The 18050-nt window shown below is 37.0% G+C and overlaps 1 protein-coding gene across 2 annotated transcripts in view; it reads right to left on the bottom strand.

Annotated features, from left to right (window-relative positions):
* BANK1 (B cell scaffold protein with ankyrin repeats 1) overlaps positions 1-18050 on the bottom strand; it is a 295632-nt gene that overhangs the window by 230772 nt on the left and 46810 nt on the right. For both annotated transcript variants that reach the window (XM_053923371.2, XM_045183792.2), the window contains exon 3: positions 10095-10249. In XM_053923371.2, the coding sequence (XP_053779346.1) occupies positions 10095-10249 (155 nt within the window). The remainder of the gene's footprint in view (positions 1-10094; positions 10250-18050) is intronic.

Below are 18050 nucleotides of genomic sequence, written 5' to 3'. Positions count from 1 at the left end.
TGAAAACTTTCTGGAAAATTTTTTTAAGTTAGGGATAAGAATATTGAAATTGATACAGAGAAAGAAAGGAAGTATATATTTATTAAGCATCTATTTTATACTAAAACATTCTAAGCAAATTTTATATAAAGTTTTTTTAATTCTAATCAAAACATAGGAGAGTATATATGCATACACACACAGGCAAATCAATGCAAAAAACCAAAACCAAAATGGAAGACTATTATTTTTCCCTTTTATGAACAGGATAAGTAGTACACAGAGATACATCTGAAAATGAATTAGAACTGCCTAAATTCAAAATCTGCACTCTTCTTTATATCACAGTGCTTCACCCTTCAGAATAACTAAAAAGAAATACTATTTTTATGATGATCTCAGATAAACTCTTCAAAGGCTTTCCTCAAAGTAAAACTAAATTTAAGTTCCTCGCAAAATAAACAGGAACCTAATTTTATGCTCTTATAAAATCATTATTACCCAAAAGTCATTAATTTCAAAGTTCCCCTATTTAAATATCTCCCAAAGCAAAAATCACCCACCAATAAAGCTAACATCTTTAATGCTCTATACCAAAGCATTTCTACAAATTCATTGATGTTACAAAATAATTTCAGGCGACACACACTCACTTTGGGAATTTCCCACCAGCGTTCAATGCTCCCAACTAGTCTTTGTCCACAGGGTATTTTGATCTAAATTTCTCCTCACCAATTCAATCGCACATCAAGAAAAGATCCTACGGAGCGGAAAGAAAGAAAGAGCTTCTATCCTTCACAACAGCATGGATGGAACTGGAGAGCATTATGCTAAATGAAATAAGCCAGCTGGTGAAAGAGAAATACCATATATTCTCACCTATAAGTGGAACCTAATGAACAAAACAAACAAGAGAGCAAAATAAAACCAGATACATGGAAATAAGCAACAGACTGACAGTGACGAGAGGGGTGGAGGAGGGGGGTAATGGGGGAAAGAAGGTGAAGGGTCAAGTCAAGGAACATGTATAAGGACTCATGGGCAAGGACAATGGGGGGTGGGGAGGATTGAATGTGAGAGGGGTGGCCAGGGCAGGGGAGAGTAAAGGGGGAAAAATGAAAAAAATAAAATGAAATAAAATTCCCATTAAAAAAAAAAAAGAAAGAGCGCATCTCAAGGAAACTACCACTATTCCTTCTCTTGCCCCACATATCCAACCTGTCAGAAACACTACCCTGTTTTCCCCCCTGTACCTTTTCAATGCACTACCCCATCTGAGCCCTGGCGGTCAGGACCGTGAGTCCCTCCTGTGTCTCACATCTGCAGTCTCCTCTACACAGGACCTCTGGTCTAGCACGGTTCTTTAGTCCCCTTGTTACTGGTGTCTGCCACCTTACTGCAAATCTTTAATGACCACATTTCACTTTGGCTCAGATCTCCAATTCCTGCTTCAAAGTTCTTCAGAGTTCTCTTCCATGGAAACATCACTTCTTACTTAACTTTGACCTCTCTCCTTCAGAACCTTGTAAGCCTAAGGACCCTCTCCAATGTTTTATTCACCCAGGCAACATATTCTTACTCATGAGCGTTCACAATGACTGCTTCTTATGCATCAGATTCTCTGCTTAATAGAGGGCACGACTCCACATTTCATCCTTTTCTAGAGAAAAGTTCTAAATGAAAGACAAGCATATTGGGCACCCCAAATGAGGCACTTACATGTTTGTTTGTACACAGGGCCAGCTTCATGGGCCTGTGACAGGTGCAATTGCTGCAGGACCTGTGCTTAGCAGGGCCCTACACTTAGTTTAATGTTTTGTTGACACTCTCTTGAAGTACTTAATAATTTGAACAAGGGCACCTGAGTTTTTATTTTGCATTGGTCCCTCCTGATTAGGTAGCCAGTCCTGTGTGTATACAATGTTGGCTTGCCTTTCCATTCCTTATCTCCCTCCATCTCTCCATACTATCCTCTCCATCAATGTTCAACTCAAGTTTCACCAGCTCCACAGATCCTTCCTACAACTTCAGCCCATGAGGAGTTGCACAACTTCCAGAGGAATCACAAAGAATTTACACCCATACTACTTCTTTGACCCTTTCTAAGTCATGCCCTCTGCTCTTAATTAGTGTTTCATGTCTATGGCTTGCTTCCCAGCTAGATTCTAAGCATGTTGAAGGTATTTTTATTTTTTCATATCACTGGTGTATCTTGCAAGAACTTTGCACATAAGAGACAATCTATATATTTTCAAATTAAGACGAAAATAAGACTGTAAAAATATGACTTTTTAAAATTGAGCCTGCTCCACTCTACTCCTTATCTCCCTGAGGACTCCCAGCCTCATCTGGTGCCTGCATCTGCATGCAGGAAGTAGCCTGCTCCAGGCGGGAAGGACTGCACTTGCCCAGCTTTGCCCCTAATTATTATGTGCATCTTAATTAAAGATGAAATTATATGAATACATTTAATTCCATGGAGAAAATGCTAGGATAGTCACATACTCACAAATTTAGTTTTATCAGTTATGAAGCCATTATTTTGCTCTCAATCTTTTCTCTGTTTATTCCATATTTAGTTCTGAGCATTCAGAGAAAGGGTTATTACAATGATCACTTTCAAACTCTAATGTTTTGTTGCATGAGTGAAAAGCTTTGATACCTAAACAAAAGAGCTGGAACTTGGTCTTTAATATGAGCTATAGAGAGTGAAGTTTCTGGTTCTGTCAGGGTGGATGTCTTTTTTAAAAAATATTTTTATTGTATTTTTTCCATTACCACTTAGTTCCCTTATATTCCCCTCCCCTGCAATCAACATCCTGTTGTCCATGTTCATGAGTCCTTTTTCCTTTTTGCTCAGTCCCTCTACCCCCTAAGCTCCCCCCCACCCCAAGCTGTCATCTGCTTTCCATCTATGAGTCTGTCTGTATTTTGCTTGTTAGTTCACTTTGTTCATTAGATTCCACATATGAGTGAAATCATATGGTATTTGTCTTTCTCTGACTGTCTTTATTTCACTTAGCATAATGCTCTCCAGGTGCATCCATGCTGTTATAAAGGGTAAAACTTTCTTCTTTTTTTACAGCCTAGTAGAATTCCATTGTGTAAATGTCCCATAGTTGTTTTATACACTCATCTACTGATGGGCACTTGGGCTGCTTCCATATCTTGGTGATTGTAAATACCACTGCAATGAATATAGGGGTGCTTATGTTCTTTTGAATTAGTGTTTTGGGTTCCTTCAGATATATTCCTAGAAGTGAGATTGCTGGGTCAAAAGGCAGATCAATTTTTAAGTTTTTGAGGTATCTCCATACTGCTTTCCTTGGTGATTGCACCAATCTGCATTCCCACCTACAGTGCAAAAGTGTTCCCCTTTCTCCACATCCTCTCCAGCACTTGTTTGTTGATTAATTGATGACAGCCATTCTGACAGGTGTGAGATGATATCTCATTGTGGTTTTCATTTGCATTTCTCTGATGAGTAGTGACATTGAGCATCTTTTCATATGTCTGTTGGCAATCTGTGTGTCCTCTTGGGAGAAGTGTCTGTTCAGGTCCTTTGCTCATTTTTTAACTGGGTTGTTTGTTTTTTTGGTGTTGAGTTTCTTAAGTTCTTTATAAATTTTGCATATTAACCCCTTATCAGATGTATCGGTGAATATGCTTACCCATTCTGTGGGCTATTTTTTATTTTGTTGATGATTTCCTTTGCTGTGCAAAATTTTTTAGTTTGATGTAGTCCCATTTGTTTATTTTTTCTGCTCTCCCCTGGATGGGGAGATATATCCAATCAAATATTGCAATGAGCAATGTCCAAGATTTTGCTATGTTTTCTTCTATAATTTTTATGGTTTTGAGTCTACCATTTAAGTCTTTGATCCATTTTGAATTTATTCTCATGTGTGGTGTAAGAAAGTGTTCTACTTTCATTTTTCTGCACATCTGTCCAATTTTCTGAACACCATTTATTGAATAAACTTTTAGTCCACTGTATGTGCTTGCTTTCTCTGTGGAATATTAATTGACTATAAAGGTATGGGTTTATGTCTGGGCTCTCTATTCTGTTCCATTCATTTATGTGTCTGTTTTTATGCCAGTACCATGCTGTTTTGATTACTACGGCCTTACAGTATCATTTGATATTAGGTAGTATGATTCCTCCAACTTTGTTCTTCTTTCTCAGGATTGCTGTTTCTATACAGGCCTTTTGTGCTTCCATATACATTTTTGAAATGTTTGTTCTAGTTCTGTGAAATATGGCACTGGAATCTTCATAGGAATTGCATTGAATCCATAGATTGCTTTGGGTAGTATGGACATTATAATGATGTTAATTCTTCCTATCCATGAACATAGTATGTGCTTTCACTTACTTGTATCTTCTTCAATTTCTTTCTTCAATGTTATAATTTTCCAAATACAGATCTTTTACATCCTTGGTTAGATTTATTCCTAGGTATTTTATTCTTTTTGAAGAAATTATAAATGGGATTATTTTTTAATTTCTATCTCTGTTAGTTCATTATTGGCATATAAAGGTGCAACTGATTTCTGGATATTAATTTTGTATCCCACTACTTTGCTGAATTTATTTATCAGTTCTAGGAGTTTCTTGGTGGAATCTTTGGGGTTCTCCAAATACAGTATCATGTTATCTGTGAATAAAGACAGTTTTACTACTTTCTTCCCAATTTGGATGCCTTTTATATCTTTTTCTTGTCTGATTGCTGTAGCTAGGACTCCAGGACTATGTTGAATAAGAGAGGTGAAAGTGGACATCCCTGTTTTGTTCCTGATTTTAAGGGGAATGCTTGTAGTTTTTGCCCATTGAGTATGATGCTGGCAGTGGGTTTGTCATATATGGCCTTTATTTTGTTTAGGTTTATTCCCTCTATTTCCATTTTGCTGAGAGTTTTTTTTTTATCATAAATGGGTGCTGGATTTTATCAAATGCTTTTTTCTGCATCTATTGATATGATCATGTGGTTTTTATCCTTCATTCTGTTTATGTGGTGAATCACAGTTATAGATCTGTGAATGTTGTACTATAGATAGTGAAGTTTCTAGTCCTGTCAGGGTGAATGTCTTTTATTCAGCACAAGCAACAAGGAATTTTGATCCTAGTGGTCATCATGTCAGCCTCTGTGACTGTTGTACACAGACCAATGGCTCTTTTTCTAATTTCGTGACTACTGTAACAGACACTGGCTTAACGAGCACAGACGCATGGGCCTCATGAAGTCAGGACTTTGCATGCTGCTGTGGCCGTCATGCACCTGACCCCTGACAGCAGAGCAAAGATTAGGTTATGGCAATGGTTCCAAACTGGGATGCTAATTCTTGTCTTCAGAATTACCTGGGAATATTCTAAAACTCCCAATGTCCAGGTCATAACCCAGGCCATTTATATCTGTCACTGGGCATAGAATTTAGGTATTATTATTTTTTAAACCTCCCTTTATAGTCCCTATATGCATCTTAGTTTGAGAGCCACTAGGTTAAAGAAAATATACATCTATTGGTCATTATAAAACATTACTGCCAAAGGGGCAGCACTGCACAACATATTTCTGGCATTGATACACATGAAGTTGTTTTTGCTAATCTTACTGTATTTTTTTCAATTAAATCACAGGATCAGACTTTAGGTCAAGGATGGTTACCAAGAAGTAGTGTGTAATTTGGTGTCAGAAATAAGTGGGCAGAGCTGTTAACTTCTGTATATTGTTTTACTCCGGATTTGTGGCCAAGGGATAAATAGGTAGGACATAATCTCTGAGATTCTTGTGGCTTTCCCACAACCCCTTACGAGTCACACCCATTTATACATTCTCAGGGCTTCTTTAGATTTGTAAATTACATAATCTGTGGTCGGCACTATGGGTTTGGAGACACATTATGGTTGCAGCCACAGCAGTACGTCACTGGACAGGTCAAATGAAAAAGAGGTCTGTATTAGGGCACATGCTGTGTTCTAGGATTCAGACAGACAGACAATTCAATGAAATTAATGTAGATGTAAATGCTGATAAAGCCACTTAAAAGGCCATTAGCAGTTACACTCTATCTTTAAGAACTAAATTTGCTCAAGAAATCAAATGACTGAAATAGTTTTAAAAATATGCTTCAGTCTTATCATCAGAACAGCAGCAGCACCAGGAGAACAGCATAACAATGAAGGAATAGTGGTTAATTATACTAAAGGGAGTAAGAGATTTGCCAGGGAGAAAGCTAAGATTGCAGCGAACAGATTCTTCCAATAAGAGGGGAAAGTAATAAATGGAAGGCCTGCCTACAAAGATAAAACAATGAAAATAAGCTCACTGTAGGATGGTGCTACTGAAGAAGAAATATAGAAGCCATGACTGAACCTGGGATGGGGGCTCACAGAAACACCAGGAGAGGCAGGAGGCAACAGAGAGCAAACTACAGTACTTCTGAGCACACCCACCGCAGAAAAGTTTGAGAGTCTCCTTCTTATAGCTTCAGGTATTGTCCATAAAAAGAGTAACTGGAAGGCAGCTGTGCTCACAACTCTCCCACCAACACACAACACAAAATGGGACCTGAGTCTGGTGGGGTAGAATAGCTCTTTGACAAGCATACCCTGGGAGACAGTGATGAGAGCTGTGCCTCAGGCGGGCTTTCCTTTGCCACAGGTGACTTTGCGGGTCACTACAGTACATGCATGTTGGGGTTACCTTTATCTGTTGTATAGGTCATACCAAATCATCTACTTGTGTTCTTTCATTTGTGCCATTCCATCAAATAAAGTAATTTGGTACTCCACCCCACAGTCCCCCCCAGAAAGAGTGAATAGCATGACTGCTTCCAGATTATACAGCTCTAGCAAGTGATTAGAGAACAACTGGGTGGATTGAAGAGCAGTCTCTGGAGGGGAGCACTGGATTTCTGATGCTATTGTTAGGTGATCTGAAGGCGATTTACTACTGAGCCATGACTGTATTTCTCATCTTCTCAGACAGGATTTATCCTTGGCACTACTGGCATCTTTGGACCAGAGAAGTCACTGTTATGGGCACTGCCCTGTGCATTATAAAATAGCAACATCCTGGCTTCTACCCACTAGATGCCCATAGTAGCCCCCCAGTTATGACAACCAAAACTCGCTGCACACTTTGTCAAATATCCTCTGGGGGAAGAGGGCAAGATCACTCCCACGTGAAAATCATGGCTCTGACGGAATTCACCAGAAAAATTAGTGAAATTAAGACTTTGGAGTAACACAGAGCATAGGGAAGAGAAACTCACAAATAATAGACCAGGTCCAGTTCTGGTTTAGATGCTGTACCAGTGTGAGAATGCCTCCCAGCTAGAATTTTCACCATGGGTATAAGGTTAGATAAAATTCACTTAAATAATAGATACATTGGGCAGTCAGAACTCACTGACTTCATACCTCTCATATTCAATTACTCACAAGACAAAATCAAGAGGAATGTGCTAGAAAAATACATGCCTTGGCCCCTAAAAAAAAGATTTAAAAATACCAAAATAGAACAAAGAATGCTAATTCTAAAAAAAGATAAAGGAAGAGGCCAAAATTAAGTAGCAGATTTAACCTGCTACAATCCATCTAGGTGTTTCTGAAAGGGGGACTCATTCACATAAATACAGCACAGAGGCATATCTGCATCAATGCATAAAAAATGTTGAAGGAAAAATATTTTATGCTGTTTTTAAAGTAGTACAAGATTTTCAAGGTCCAGGCAATAAAACAATGCATTGAAAGGAATAAGTCTGGGAAAGATGGCGAGGCCTAGAGATTACTACTCCTGGGCTCTTGGGCGCAAAAGCAGCAGCAGCCTGACTCGCTGCCTCAGGGAAACAACCCACTCAAGCTGATTCCCCAGAACAGGGAGAGCACTTCTCTAGCAGGCAGGTCCCCAGACCCAAGCAGCTCCACAGCAAGAGGCAGCAGCAGGACGGATTCAAACTAACTCCTTCTTCATCAGAAAGATAAAGGTTACGCCACCAGATAGAACTCATAGTTGACTCAGTGCTGGCATGCTGGAAACACAAAAGTACACTGAGAAACGAATAGATTTTGAAGATGCTGGGTATGAAAGAGTTATATCGCAAATAAGACCTGGTGGCTGGCAATAACAGTATGGTAAATTTCTAAACCTTGTAAGATGGCAGGGAATCAAACATCACCTCCTGGAAGGAGGCCATATTCTTAAGGGGTCTCTATTCACTCACTAATTGGAAGACTTCAGAGAAATGAGTAAGTTCAAAGGTGTGGTTTCAGACAATAGGCACAGGTTGAATGTTACCTGGCAAATCTGAAACATGGGTTTCACTTATTTGGATACAAATGATCTTTCCTGTGGTGCCGGACAATTGTCATATGGATTGAGGCTGTGCTAAAATCGAGGTTCTGAGAACACAAGATTTTGACTTGGGTAACTATTTCTGGTCTACAGATTAGCTTATTTTGAATTTTTAGGGTGTAGGGTTGGTGCTAAAATATTCCTTTATGACCTTTCAACTCTTAGGGTTGCTTAAAAAGTTGAGTGCACAAGAGAAATCTGACAATGAAATAATTTCACTTCAGAGGGTTTGGCAGAATTATTTCCATGTCAATTAAAAACAGCCCACGATTCTGCCATTGGAAAAACCCTGATCCTAACCCGTCATCTCTGCCTGGAGGCGAGTGGAGTTTAATTTTTGGATTTTAATTTCTCTGCAAATTTAATTTTAGAAAGGTTTTATATTGTTCAAATTTTACTGTTACAGGTATTTTTAAAAGCAGCTATTTAGACTCACTGCATAATTCTTGCTGTTATTTTTAGTTCCATAGGGTTTTTTTCTTTCTTTCCTTTCTCTCTTTCTCTTTCTCTTCCTTCGTTCCTTCGTTCCTTCCTTCCTCCCTCCCTCCCTTACTTTCTTTTCTGATTCTTCTTTTGCTTTTTCTTCTTTAATTTTATCTACTTGAGAGAAGTTCTCATTTGTCTTTTATGACAGTCTCTTCGATTTATTTCTGTCTCTTCCATTATTTCTGACTCAATAGAAGCCACCAGTCCTGATTGTTTAGCCTGAGTACCCTCCCTTGAGTTCTTGAGTCCTTTAAGTGGGTTGCAATTTTTCCAGGCCTGATTGTCTGTGTCATTTCCCTTGAACTTGTACAGTTCTGGTTCCTGGGGTTTCTGAGGTAGCATCAGAGAAATTTTTGTTCCTCTGGAACTGACAGTATAATAGTTTAAAACTCTGATTTTTCTGCTTCGGCATGAAGCCTGGGCTGAGGGAATTAAATGTTGCCCAACTTCGCAGAATGTGCAGCTGCTCCCAGGACCGCTGGTCCCGGCAGAATCAGGAAAGTCTCTCCCAGACCCTGCCACCATCGAGCAGACAATGCAGCCCCTGTCATCCAGTCACATAAATCCACTGGCTTCTGCCAGAGGGACCCTTGCAGGAAACTCCCCAAGGCTCTCCTGTACCTTTGGCTCCTCCCACTCAAAGTCACAGACACTGGGAGGCAGCATTCTTTTATTGTCTAAAGATTACATAGCCTGGGATTCGAGTCGAGCTCTACTGAGAGACTTATTTCAGTTTTTCATCCCAAGGAAGACAAGAGGAAAAAGGTCAGCAACATGTATTAACATATTCACCTTCAGAAATCTGCTTCCCCCTCTCTTACTGGTTTATTCTCAAAAGGAGAGCTCTTCTAGCTCTTACATTCCTCTTGATAATATAAGCCTTTGATACATGTTTATATAATTGAAATGTTGATCATCATTTGAAAAATAAGTATTTTCAAATTCTATTAAAGAATTGGTTTCCCTTTATGAAAATAAAATGTTTAATCTGGTTAATACAAACCCAATGTTTTTTTTAAGTAGCTTGATATGTGTAGCAATTATAAGTCTGTTTGTAACACATGAAGCAACAGTTGATAATATTAAGCTTTCAGATATTCTCCGATAGCCAATTATTCAACAAATATGTACCAAACGCCTACTAATCACCCTTGTTTTGGGTTCTGAGGACCCAGCCATGAACAAATAAACAAAAATGCCAGTTATTTGGGAATTTATGAAATACCCATAAGAACAACAGGGCCACTTGAATAATAAGGCATCTTCACTGACCTCGCAGGGAACTTCAGAGGGAAGCACCGTTGCCAGTGGCGTGCTGCTTCTTGAAGTCTCTGGTAATTCTTCAACTTGATTTTCCTCACTTATTCCTCCAGAATGTTCCACTTTTACATCCGTTGCAATATTGAACTCGAGGTAGTCCTCAGACCCTAGACAAAGGTGCATGAATGTAGATTATAATAATGCGGCCAACGCCACTTTATTGCTTCCATTGTTAAAAAGACTATGTGCTGAACAATTGATTTAGTTAATATACACAATAACCGAACTGAATTTAAGAACCCATGCTGAGAATAAACATTGCTCTGCAATTTAACTGGTGGTGTAATCTTAGTGACTAACCTGAAGCAACTACATACTAAGTCCATGTACTAGTTAAAGGTTTTCCCCACAAAAATCCAACCACCATGTAATATTTTCTCTTATTATTAAAACAGCAATTCTAAAAAATATGTAACTACATATTTTCAATGACCGTAATTAAGAAAATTTATTTCATTTTAAATTGGAACAATTTAAATCAGAACCATTTATTTAACTTTCACATACATTTCTAGTTTTTAAAAACAAAAACTAGGAGCTACTCACTAAATAAACTGGTAGAAACATTCATTTAATAGTGAACTATTAGTGTTCATCAAAATGTTAATGTGTGCTATGAAAAAAAAGTGTTCTATATCAAACAAGTTGGGTTTCCTTATGGCACTTTTACTACAACACTGGAATAGGCTAATGCGAATTTAGAATTTCAGAGACGGAGAAACAGTATCTGATTTTTTTTAATTTTAACTTTTAGTAATTTATCGTTTGGTCTTAATCATTAAAACATCTTTCTGCATTGAAGGGGAAAATGTTGTGTTTAAGAGAGATAATACTATTTTTATTACTCAATATTTCAAAGCCCAAAGCATCATTAAGACGCAGAACCAGTGTGGCGGAAACCAAGGCTCTAACAACTAGATCACATCTGTGAAAATCTTAGGCCAACCCGAAAGAAGACCCTGACAGCTAGAAACTGGCCAGACCCTGTGCAAAAGCCTAGACGTTGCTAAGAGCAATATCAACATCGGACAAGGCCCCTCTGTCACCGTGATGGACCACGTTAGAGATGAGACCACTGTGAAATCATGTCTGAATCTAGGCAAAAACTGGACACTGACCAAACCATAAACATGACCGATTACTCCACGTTCTGGCTCCTGTGAGTGATATCACTTCTTCACCAGTTCCAGCCTCAGCCTCTTCATACTTCTCTTGCCTTCTGGATGGAGAGGGTAACCAACTCCTCCCAGTTGGCCTAGCATTTTCCTGGTTTGGGCACTGAAAATGCTGTGTCCCAGGAAACCCTGTCAGTCCTAAGCATACTGGGATAGTGGGCCACCTCCTTCTTGATAAGAGTTATGATTTTACCAAATCATAAAATTATACCTGCTTTTTGACATAAGCAAATGATAGCCATGTTTCCTTGAACCCTCCCTCAAATCACTTACCACAAACCTAAATCATACAATAAGTCTTTTTTAATACCCTCTTAGTGAGATACCCTATGGTTTTCCATGGTGCCCTCTATTAATTACAAATAGCAAAAATGACAACAACAACAACAAAAACTCAAATAGTTCAAATTCAGGTATGTTCCTAGTGATCTTTGGCTAAGGGACATTGACAGGCCAAAAAGGAAGAAGAGCCAAAAGCAATAGAGATGGAAACAGCTAGAATTTAGTGTCATTGTATCTAAGAAAAGTGAAGCCATCAGTTTCATCCAGGCAATTCCACCAGGAAAGCAGAGTAACAGAAGAGATGCCCTCTGGGGAGAAGCTGTCCCCGTGCCACATTGAAGGAGAGGGTTTTTCTTTCTTCCTACCTTATGAAAGCTGCAGAACAAAGGCACAACCCCCCTGGGACTTGCAGATTTCTCCCAGTACTAGCCTTGCTTGAAACGAAATTTTAAAAAAGCCTCTACTTTTCTACCAATTTAGAACACTTTTGTAAAATGCCTGATTCTCCCTGTCCCTCTGTGTCTCTCTTTCACACACACACACACACCCAAAAATATAAAAAGTTATGGAAATGGCTCAATCATTTTGTGAATTGATGAAAGAACAAAGAAACGGATTGTATTTAATATGCCTTGAAAAAAGGAGGCATAAATTATTCCACCATGGAAACATGTGGGATGCTTTCTGATAATTTCTCTGTGTTATTAGATTAAGAAGAGCTATTTTATTTTATCCTAATGACATAATCATGGATGTACAAGATGATTTATATCTGTGAGTGTTCATAGAAGCACAGTTTGTAACACAGAACATTGGAAGCAGTCTGAGCAATGAGAGACCAGATAAAAATATATAATGTCACTAATAAAAATTCCATCAAAAAATATTTAACAAGAAACAGGTTTATAATATAATTGAAAAAATTCAAGTTGCACAACTGTAAATTGTAGGTTCCCATTTTAGTTAAAAAACAAAAATAGGAAGTCTGGTTCCAGATATCACAGTAAGGAACCCATCCTAAGGAATAGAAAGCTGAACAGACTAAAAAAAAAATCAACAACTCTTTTTTTTTTGATGCTTAAGAAACAGGCAGACACAGTACCGGTTGCTGACCCCAAGGTTAGAGAGACAGGCGGGCGAATACAGCAGACTCAGCTGACCTGAGACTCAGGAGTGGAAAGCACCCAGGAACCAGTGCGCAGCAAGGGGAAACTGAACTGTAGTCGACAAATTGCTGGATGCTCAATCTGCACAAGCCTGAGAGTTAAAAACTCCAGGGGAATCTAGTCAAAGCCGGGAAGAAAAGAAGACGTTATTTTGAGATTTATCTTTTCCAGGAACTTAACCAGACCCCCACAGTGAATATTGGAGAAAATTTCCCTCCTGCATCTAGCAGGAGGAAGGGAAAAGTAACCATTTTGTAATAGCCCAGATACTTAGCACCACCTGCCCTGAAGGGGAATTAGTTAACCAGAGCCTGCATTACTGTGATATTACAGGAGTCTAACTGACCAAGAGAAATACCCACCTGCAACCCACGACAGAAATTCAGTGCCACCGAAAGGGCAGAGAAACAAAACAACACTGAGACACCCTCGTGAGGTTCACAGTCCAGGGGCACAGGCTCACTAAACAACCGAGATTACTGGGATTAAAGAAAGCTTCCTCTCCCTCCATTCCTTACTACTGTATCAATAAAGACCAATTTACAGCAGTTCCTTTTACCCCCAGGACATCATGTGTGGGGACTGAGAAAAAACTATAAGGCATATCAAAATGCAAAAAACAATTTGAAGAGACAGAGTGAATATTAGAACCAGACAAGGCAGGGATGTTGGAATGATCAGATCAGAAATTTGAACAACTATCATCAATATGCTAACGGCTCTAACAGATAAAGCAGACAACATGAAAGACTGGTTATGTAAGCAGAGAGATGGAAATCCTAAGAAAAAAATTTAAAAATTCTAGAGATCAAAAACACTAACAAAAATAATTTTTAAAAATGCCTTGATGGATTTATTAGTAGATTGAACACAACCGAGGAAAGAATCTCTGAGCTAATGAATATCTTAATAGAATTTTAGAGAACTGAAAATGAAATAATAGCTCAAAGACTTAAAAAAAAACATAACGAAATATCCAAGGACTTTGAGAAACCTATAAATGGCATAACATATGTGTATAGGGAATACCAGAAGGAGTAGAAAAAGACAAAGGAATGGAAGAATAATTTCAAACAATATTAACTGCAAATATTCCCAAATTAATGTCAGATACCAATCATACATCCAAGAAACTCAGATAATATCCAGTGGGACACATCCCAAACAAGTATAGGAAGGAATAATATCTTAAAATGGCAGAAAATCAAAGATAAAGGAAAAAATTCTGAAAAAAAGAGCTAAAGAAACAGAAAACCTTACCTATAGAAGAACAAAGATAAGAATTGTATCTGACTTTTCAGAAACCACACAAGCAAGAAGACACTGAAGTAAAATATTTGAAGTGTATGAGAAATGAACCTCCAACCCAGAATTCTGTACGCTGTGAAATTACCCATCAAAGACAAAGGAAAAATAAAGACTTCTCATAAAAACAAATGTTGAGATAATTGTTGTTGACAAACTGTCCTGCAAGAAAACTTGAAGTTTTACAGTGAGGAGGCAAATGATGTAAGTCAGAAACTCAGATTTACATAAAGAAGGGAAGAGTATCAAGAACAACTAAAGCTAATATTAAAACATTTATTTTTCTTATTATAATTGATTTAACAGATAACACTTTGTTTAAAATAATAGCAACAATGTATTCAATTATATATGTAAGTATATATAGTATATATATACTTATATATGTTTATATATAAATAAGTGAATGACAGTAATAATAATAGGGATACAGAAGAAGGGTCGAGGATTATTTTGTTATTATAAGGTAGTAGCACTGCCTGTGAAGTGGTATATATAGTGTCATCTTATGCAATGGGACAAATAGTGCCTTTCTTATTGAATTGTTTTTTATTACATTTAATAATATGTATAATATGTTAGGTTTAGAGTAGGTGCTCAAAATTACTTTCCTTCCCTTTTTTTCTGATTTCTGATTTCAAAATAAACATAATGTTTTTATTTTCAAAAGATTTTAAATCAATCTTTTTCAGTTTGTATATCCAACTACAATTTAGAAAAGACTACAACATTCCCATAGAATTTCAACACTAAATATCATTATTTTTGTCACATTAAAGACTATAATACTACCCACCAGTCAGGTAAGTAAATGGCTATTTCTCCAAGAGATAAAGGAAACAAGTGTGCTTTAAAAAGAGATTTAACTTTTACAAACATATTGGTCTAGTCCTCAACGTTCTCAAACAATCATTTGTTGTCTGTGGTGCATTACAATGCACACAATATAAGAAATATTCCAGTAAAGGATATTATTAATGATAATGATTATTAATAATCACAATAATAAAACTTCTTACCTGCCATATATATATATATATATATATATATATATATATATATAAATGAATATTCTCAATACAGCCTAAAAAATGTTGGTTTCCAAAGGGAAGAAATACATCTACTTTTTTTAAATGCTCATTTTTTCCCTGGCACTCTAAATGCACAAATTCTACCAACTGAAGTTCTCTCATATGTTAGCCCGAATGTATATTTATATTTTATTCTTGGTACTTTAGTCTTCTAACTTTAGCTCATAACATGCAGAGTAATTCCAACAGAAAGTATATATGCAGAGATGCTGTCTTCGGTGGCCTGTATGTTTTATTTTGCCTGCATTTTCATTCCATTTTGCGTAGAACATTTTCTCCCTTTTTTCCTACCCTTTCCCTCTCCTTCTCCTGTTCCATGACCCATGAATCACTCTTCCTTCCGACGTCTTCGTCTAACTTGCTGCAAAGAAATAGTAGCAAATCTTGCAACTCCGAGTGCGTCTTCAGAGCAGCAGGTTATCAGAATGCAAACCCCCAGCCCCCATTCAGACTGCCGAATCAGAATTAGCACTATAAAAGGCAACTGAATGCACATTAAAGTTTGAGGGGCAATTTATAAATATTTTGATGTGTTGTGTTTCCACAACATTATCATAGCATAAACCATTAACTAAAATTATCTCTCTTATTCCTTGTCTATCCATTTAGAATGCAAGCTTTTGAGGTCAGGCAGTAAGTTCTTCTTCTTCACTTCTGGTACATACAGTAGGGTCCTTCACATAGTAGATACTTAATATTTGCATAAGTAGAATAAGAAGATATTATGTATTTCTATGTAAAATAGATTCCATTATTTGTTATTTGATTCAATGATCGAATAAACCCATGCCTAACTTGCTTTTTTGGAGGGGGGAGGGAATGACTTGTATCTCCTGGACAGTAATTTATTCCATCTAACATACTCTTGCCTGACAGTCTTAAGGAAACACATCTGTACTTCAATCAGTATAACCCTAAAGCCAGGAACTAAATAAAGCTGGAGAAAATCACCTTGGCTTAGCAAATACTAAGCTTGCCGCTTGCTCTCCTACACATTTTCTTTGTGTACTTTTCCTGAGAGTTGCTAAGGCAATATTAGCATTACCCATGTCATTGAAAGTTATTTCCTGCGACTGGATATATGAAACACTGAGATTTAGAAATTGTAAGGCCAGTGAATGAAACAAACCCTAGTTATATCCTCCATGAAGTTTAACATGAATCCTAATAATCCCTTTCAGCAGATTGTCTAGAATGAAATAAAATCTACTGAATAAGATTGCAAACAAAAACTGACCATTAGACTTTCAATTGTGTCACTTCCTGAATGACACTGTAAAGTTTATAATTTGTATTGTTATATTTTTAAATCTAGGCTACAAGAATAATCTGTGTATGAACTCATCAATCCAACTTTGAATGTTAAATTACACATGAGACAAGTAGTTTGTGAGTAGAGGAATGACTTTTTGTTGCTTTAAAAATGATTCCATTGGAACACCTCAGGCATGATAATGCACACTCGACCCAGACACATTCAACAGTCTACAGTTCCTTTGGGTTATTGTTTTCTTAAAATTAAGAAAGAAGCTTAAATTGATATGAATAGAGATTCGTAAAATATATAGTTGAACAGTGTTCCAAATGAGTTCTAATAGCATAACACATTTTTAAAAAATTAATTGAATAGAAAACCACATATAGAATGGAGTATGACAGCTATAAAAAATGAAATCTATCCTTTTACAACAGCATGGATGGACGTAGAGGGAATTATGCTACATGAAAGATGGAGAAGGACAAATACTATACGACTTCACCTATATGTGGAATCTAAAGGACAAAATAAACAAAAAAAGGAGACAGACCGATAGATGCAGAGGTCAGACTGATGGATGCCAGAGGGGAGGGGGCTGGGGGGCTGGGGGGCTGGGTGAAACAGGGGAAGGGAGTAAGAAGTACAGATTGGTAGTTACGAAATAGTCATGGGGACGTAAGCAAAGCATAGGGGACACAGTCAACAAAGTTGTAATAAGTCTGTATGGTGCCAGGCGGGTACTTGAAATGCTAGGGAAGACACTTTGTAAGGTATGTGATTGTCTAACTGCTACGCTGTACACCTGAAGCCAATACAAAATAATGTTAAATGTAAAGTGTAATTGACAATAAATTTTAAAAAAGAATATTAAAAATCAAAGATACCAAAATTAAAAAGCATATGTGTGTATGTGTGTGGCTATATCTACATATATATACACACACATATGTAAGTGTATATATTCATACACTGTGTGTATATGAATATGAGACAAGAAAAATAATACCATTATCTTAACAGTAATTATTTATGAGAAGTAGAAAATAGTATTTATTTTAAGAATTTTCTTCCTCATTCACTTTATATATACCAAACTTTCAACAACTCATAAATGTTATTTTTCCAATCAGTCAGACAAAAATGAACATTATCAAGAAACTATCATTTTTATTGAATGAGAGGATAGCAGCAATTCCATTTTCATCATCAAATTTATGTATTTTTATTTACATAATATTCATTATGTATCATTTAGAACACACAAAGAAAAAGAAGAAAATAAAATCACCTATAAATACTTCTACTTCCTAGGGATAACCATAACTAACTTTTTGATATATATTCTCTTAGTATTTGTTTAAAGAATGCAAACACATTTTATTAAAAAATTAAAATGAGACAATATCAAATATATTTACACAATTAGGTACAACAATAATACTTTATATTCCAATGGCTCTTTGCAATCAAACTTTTCACATACATTACTTTATTTTGAACACACACTTAAAACTATAATCCCTGTTCAATGCTGGAATACTGAATTTCTGTCAATCAAAACTACTTATAGGTAGCTTTCAAATTCTGATTCAGAAAATGTTCCTCCCCCATGTGTTGCTCAGCTAAATAAG

The sequence above is a fragment of the Desmodus rotundus genome, chromosome 4 (genome assembly GCF_022682495.2).
Source record: "Desmodus rotundus isolate HL8 chromosome 4, HLdesRot8A.1, whole genome shotgun sequence".
NCBI lineage: Eukaryota > Metazoa > Chordata > Mammalia > Chiroptera > Phyllostomidae > Desmodus > Desmodus rotundus.
Note: the sequence above shows the minus strand (reverse complement) of the source record. Positions and strands in the feature narration are given on the sequence as shown.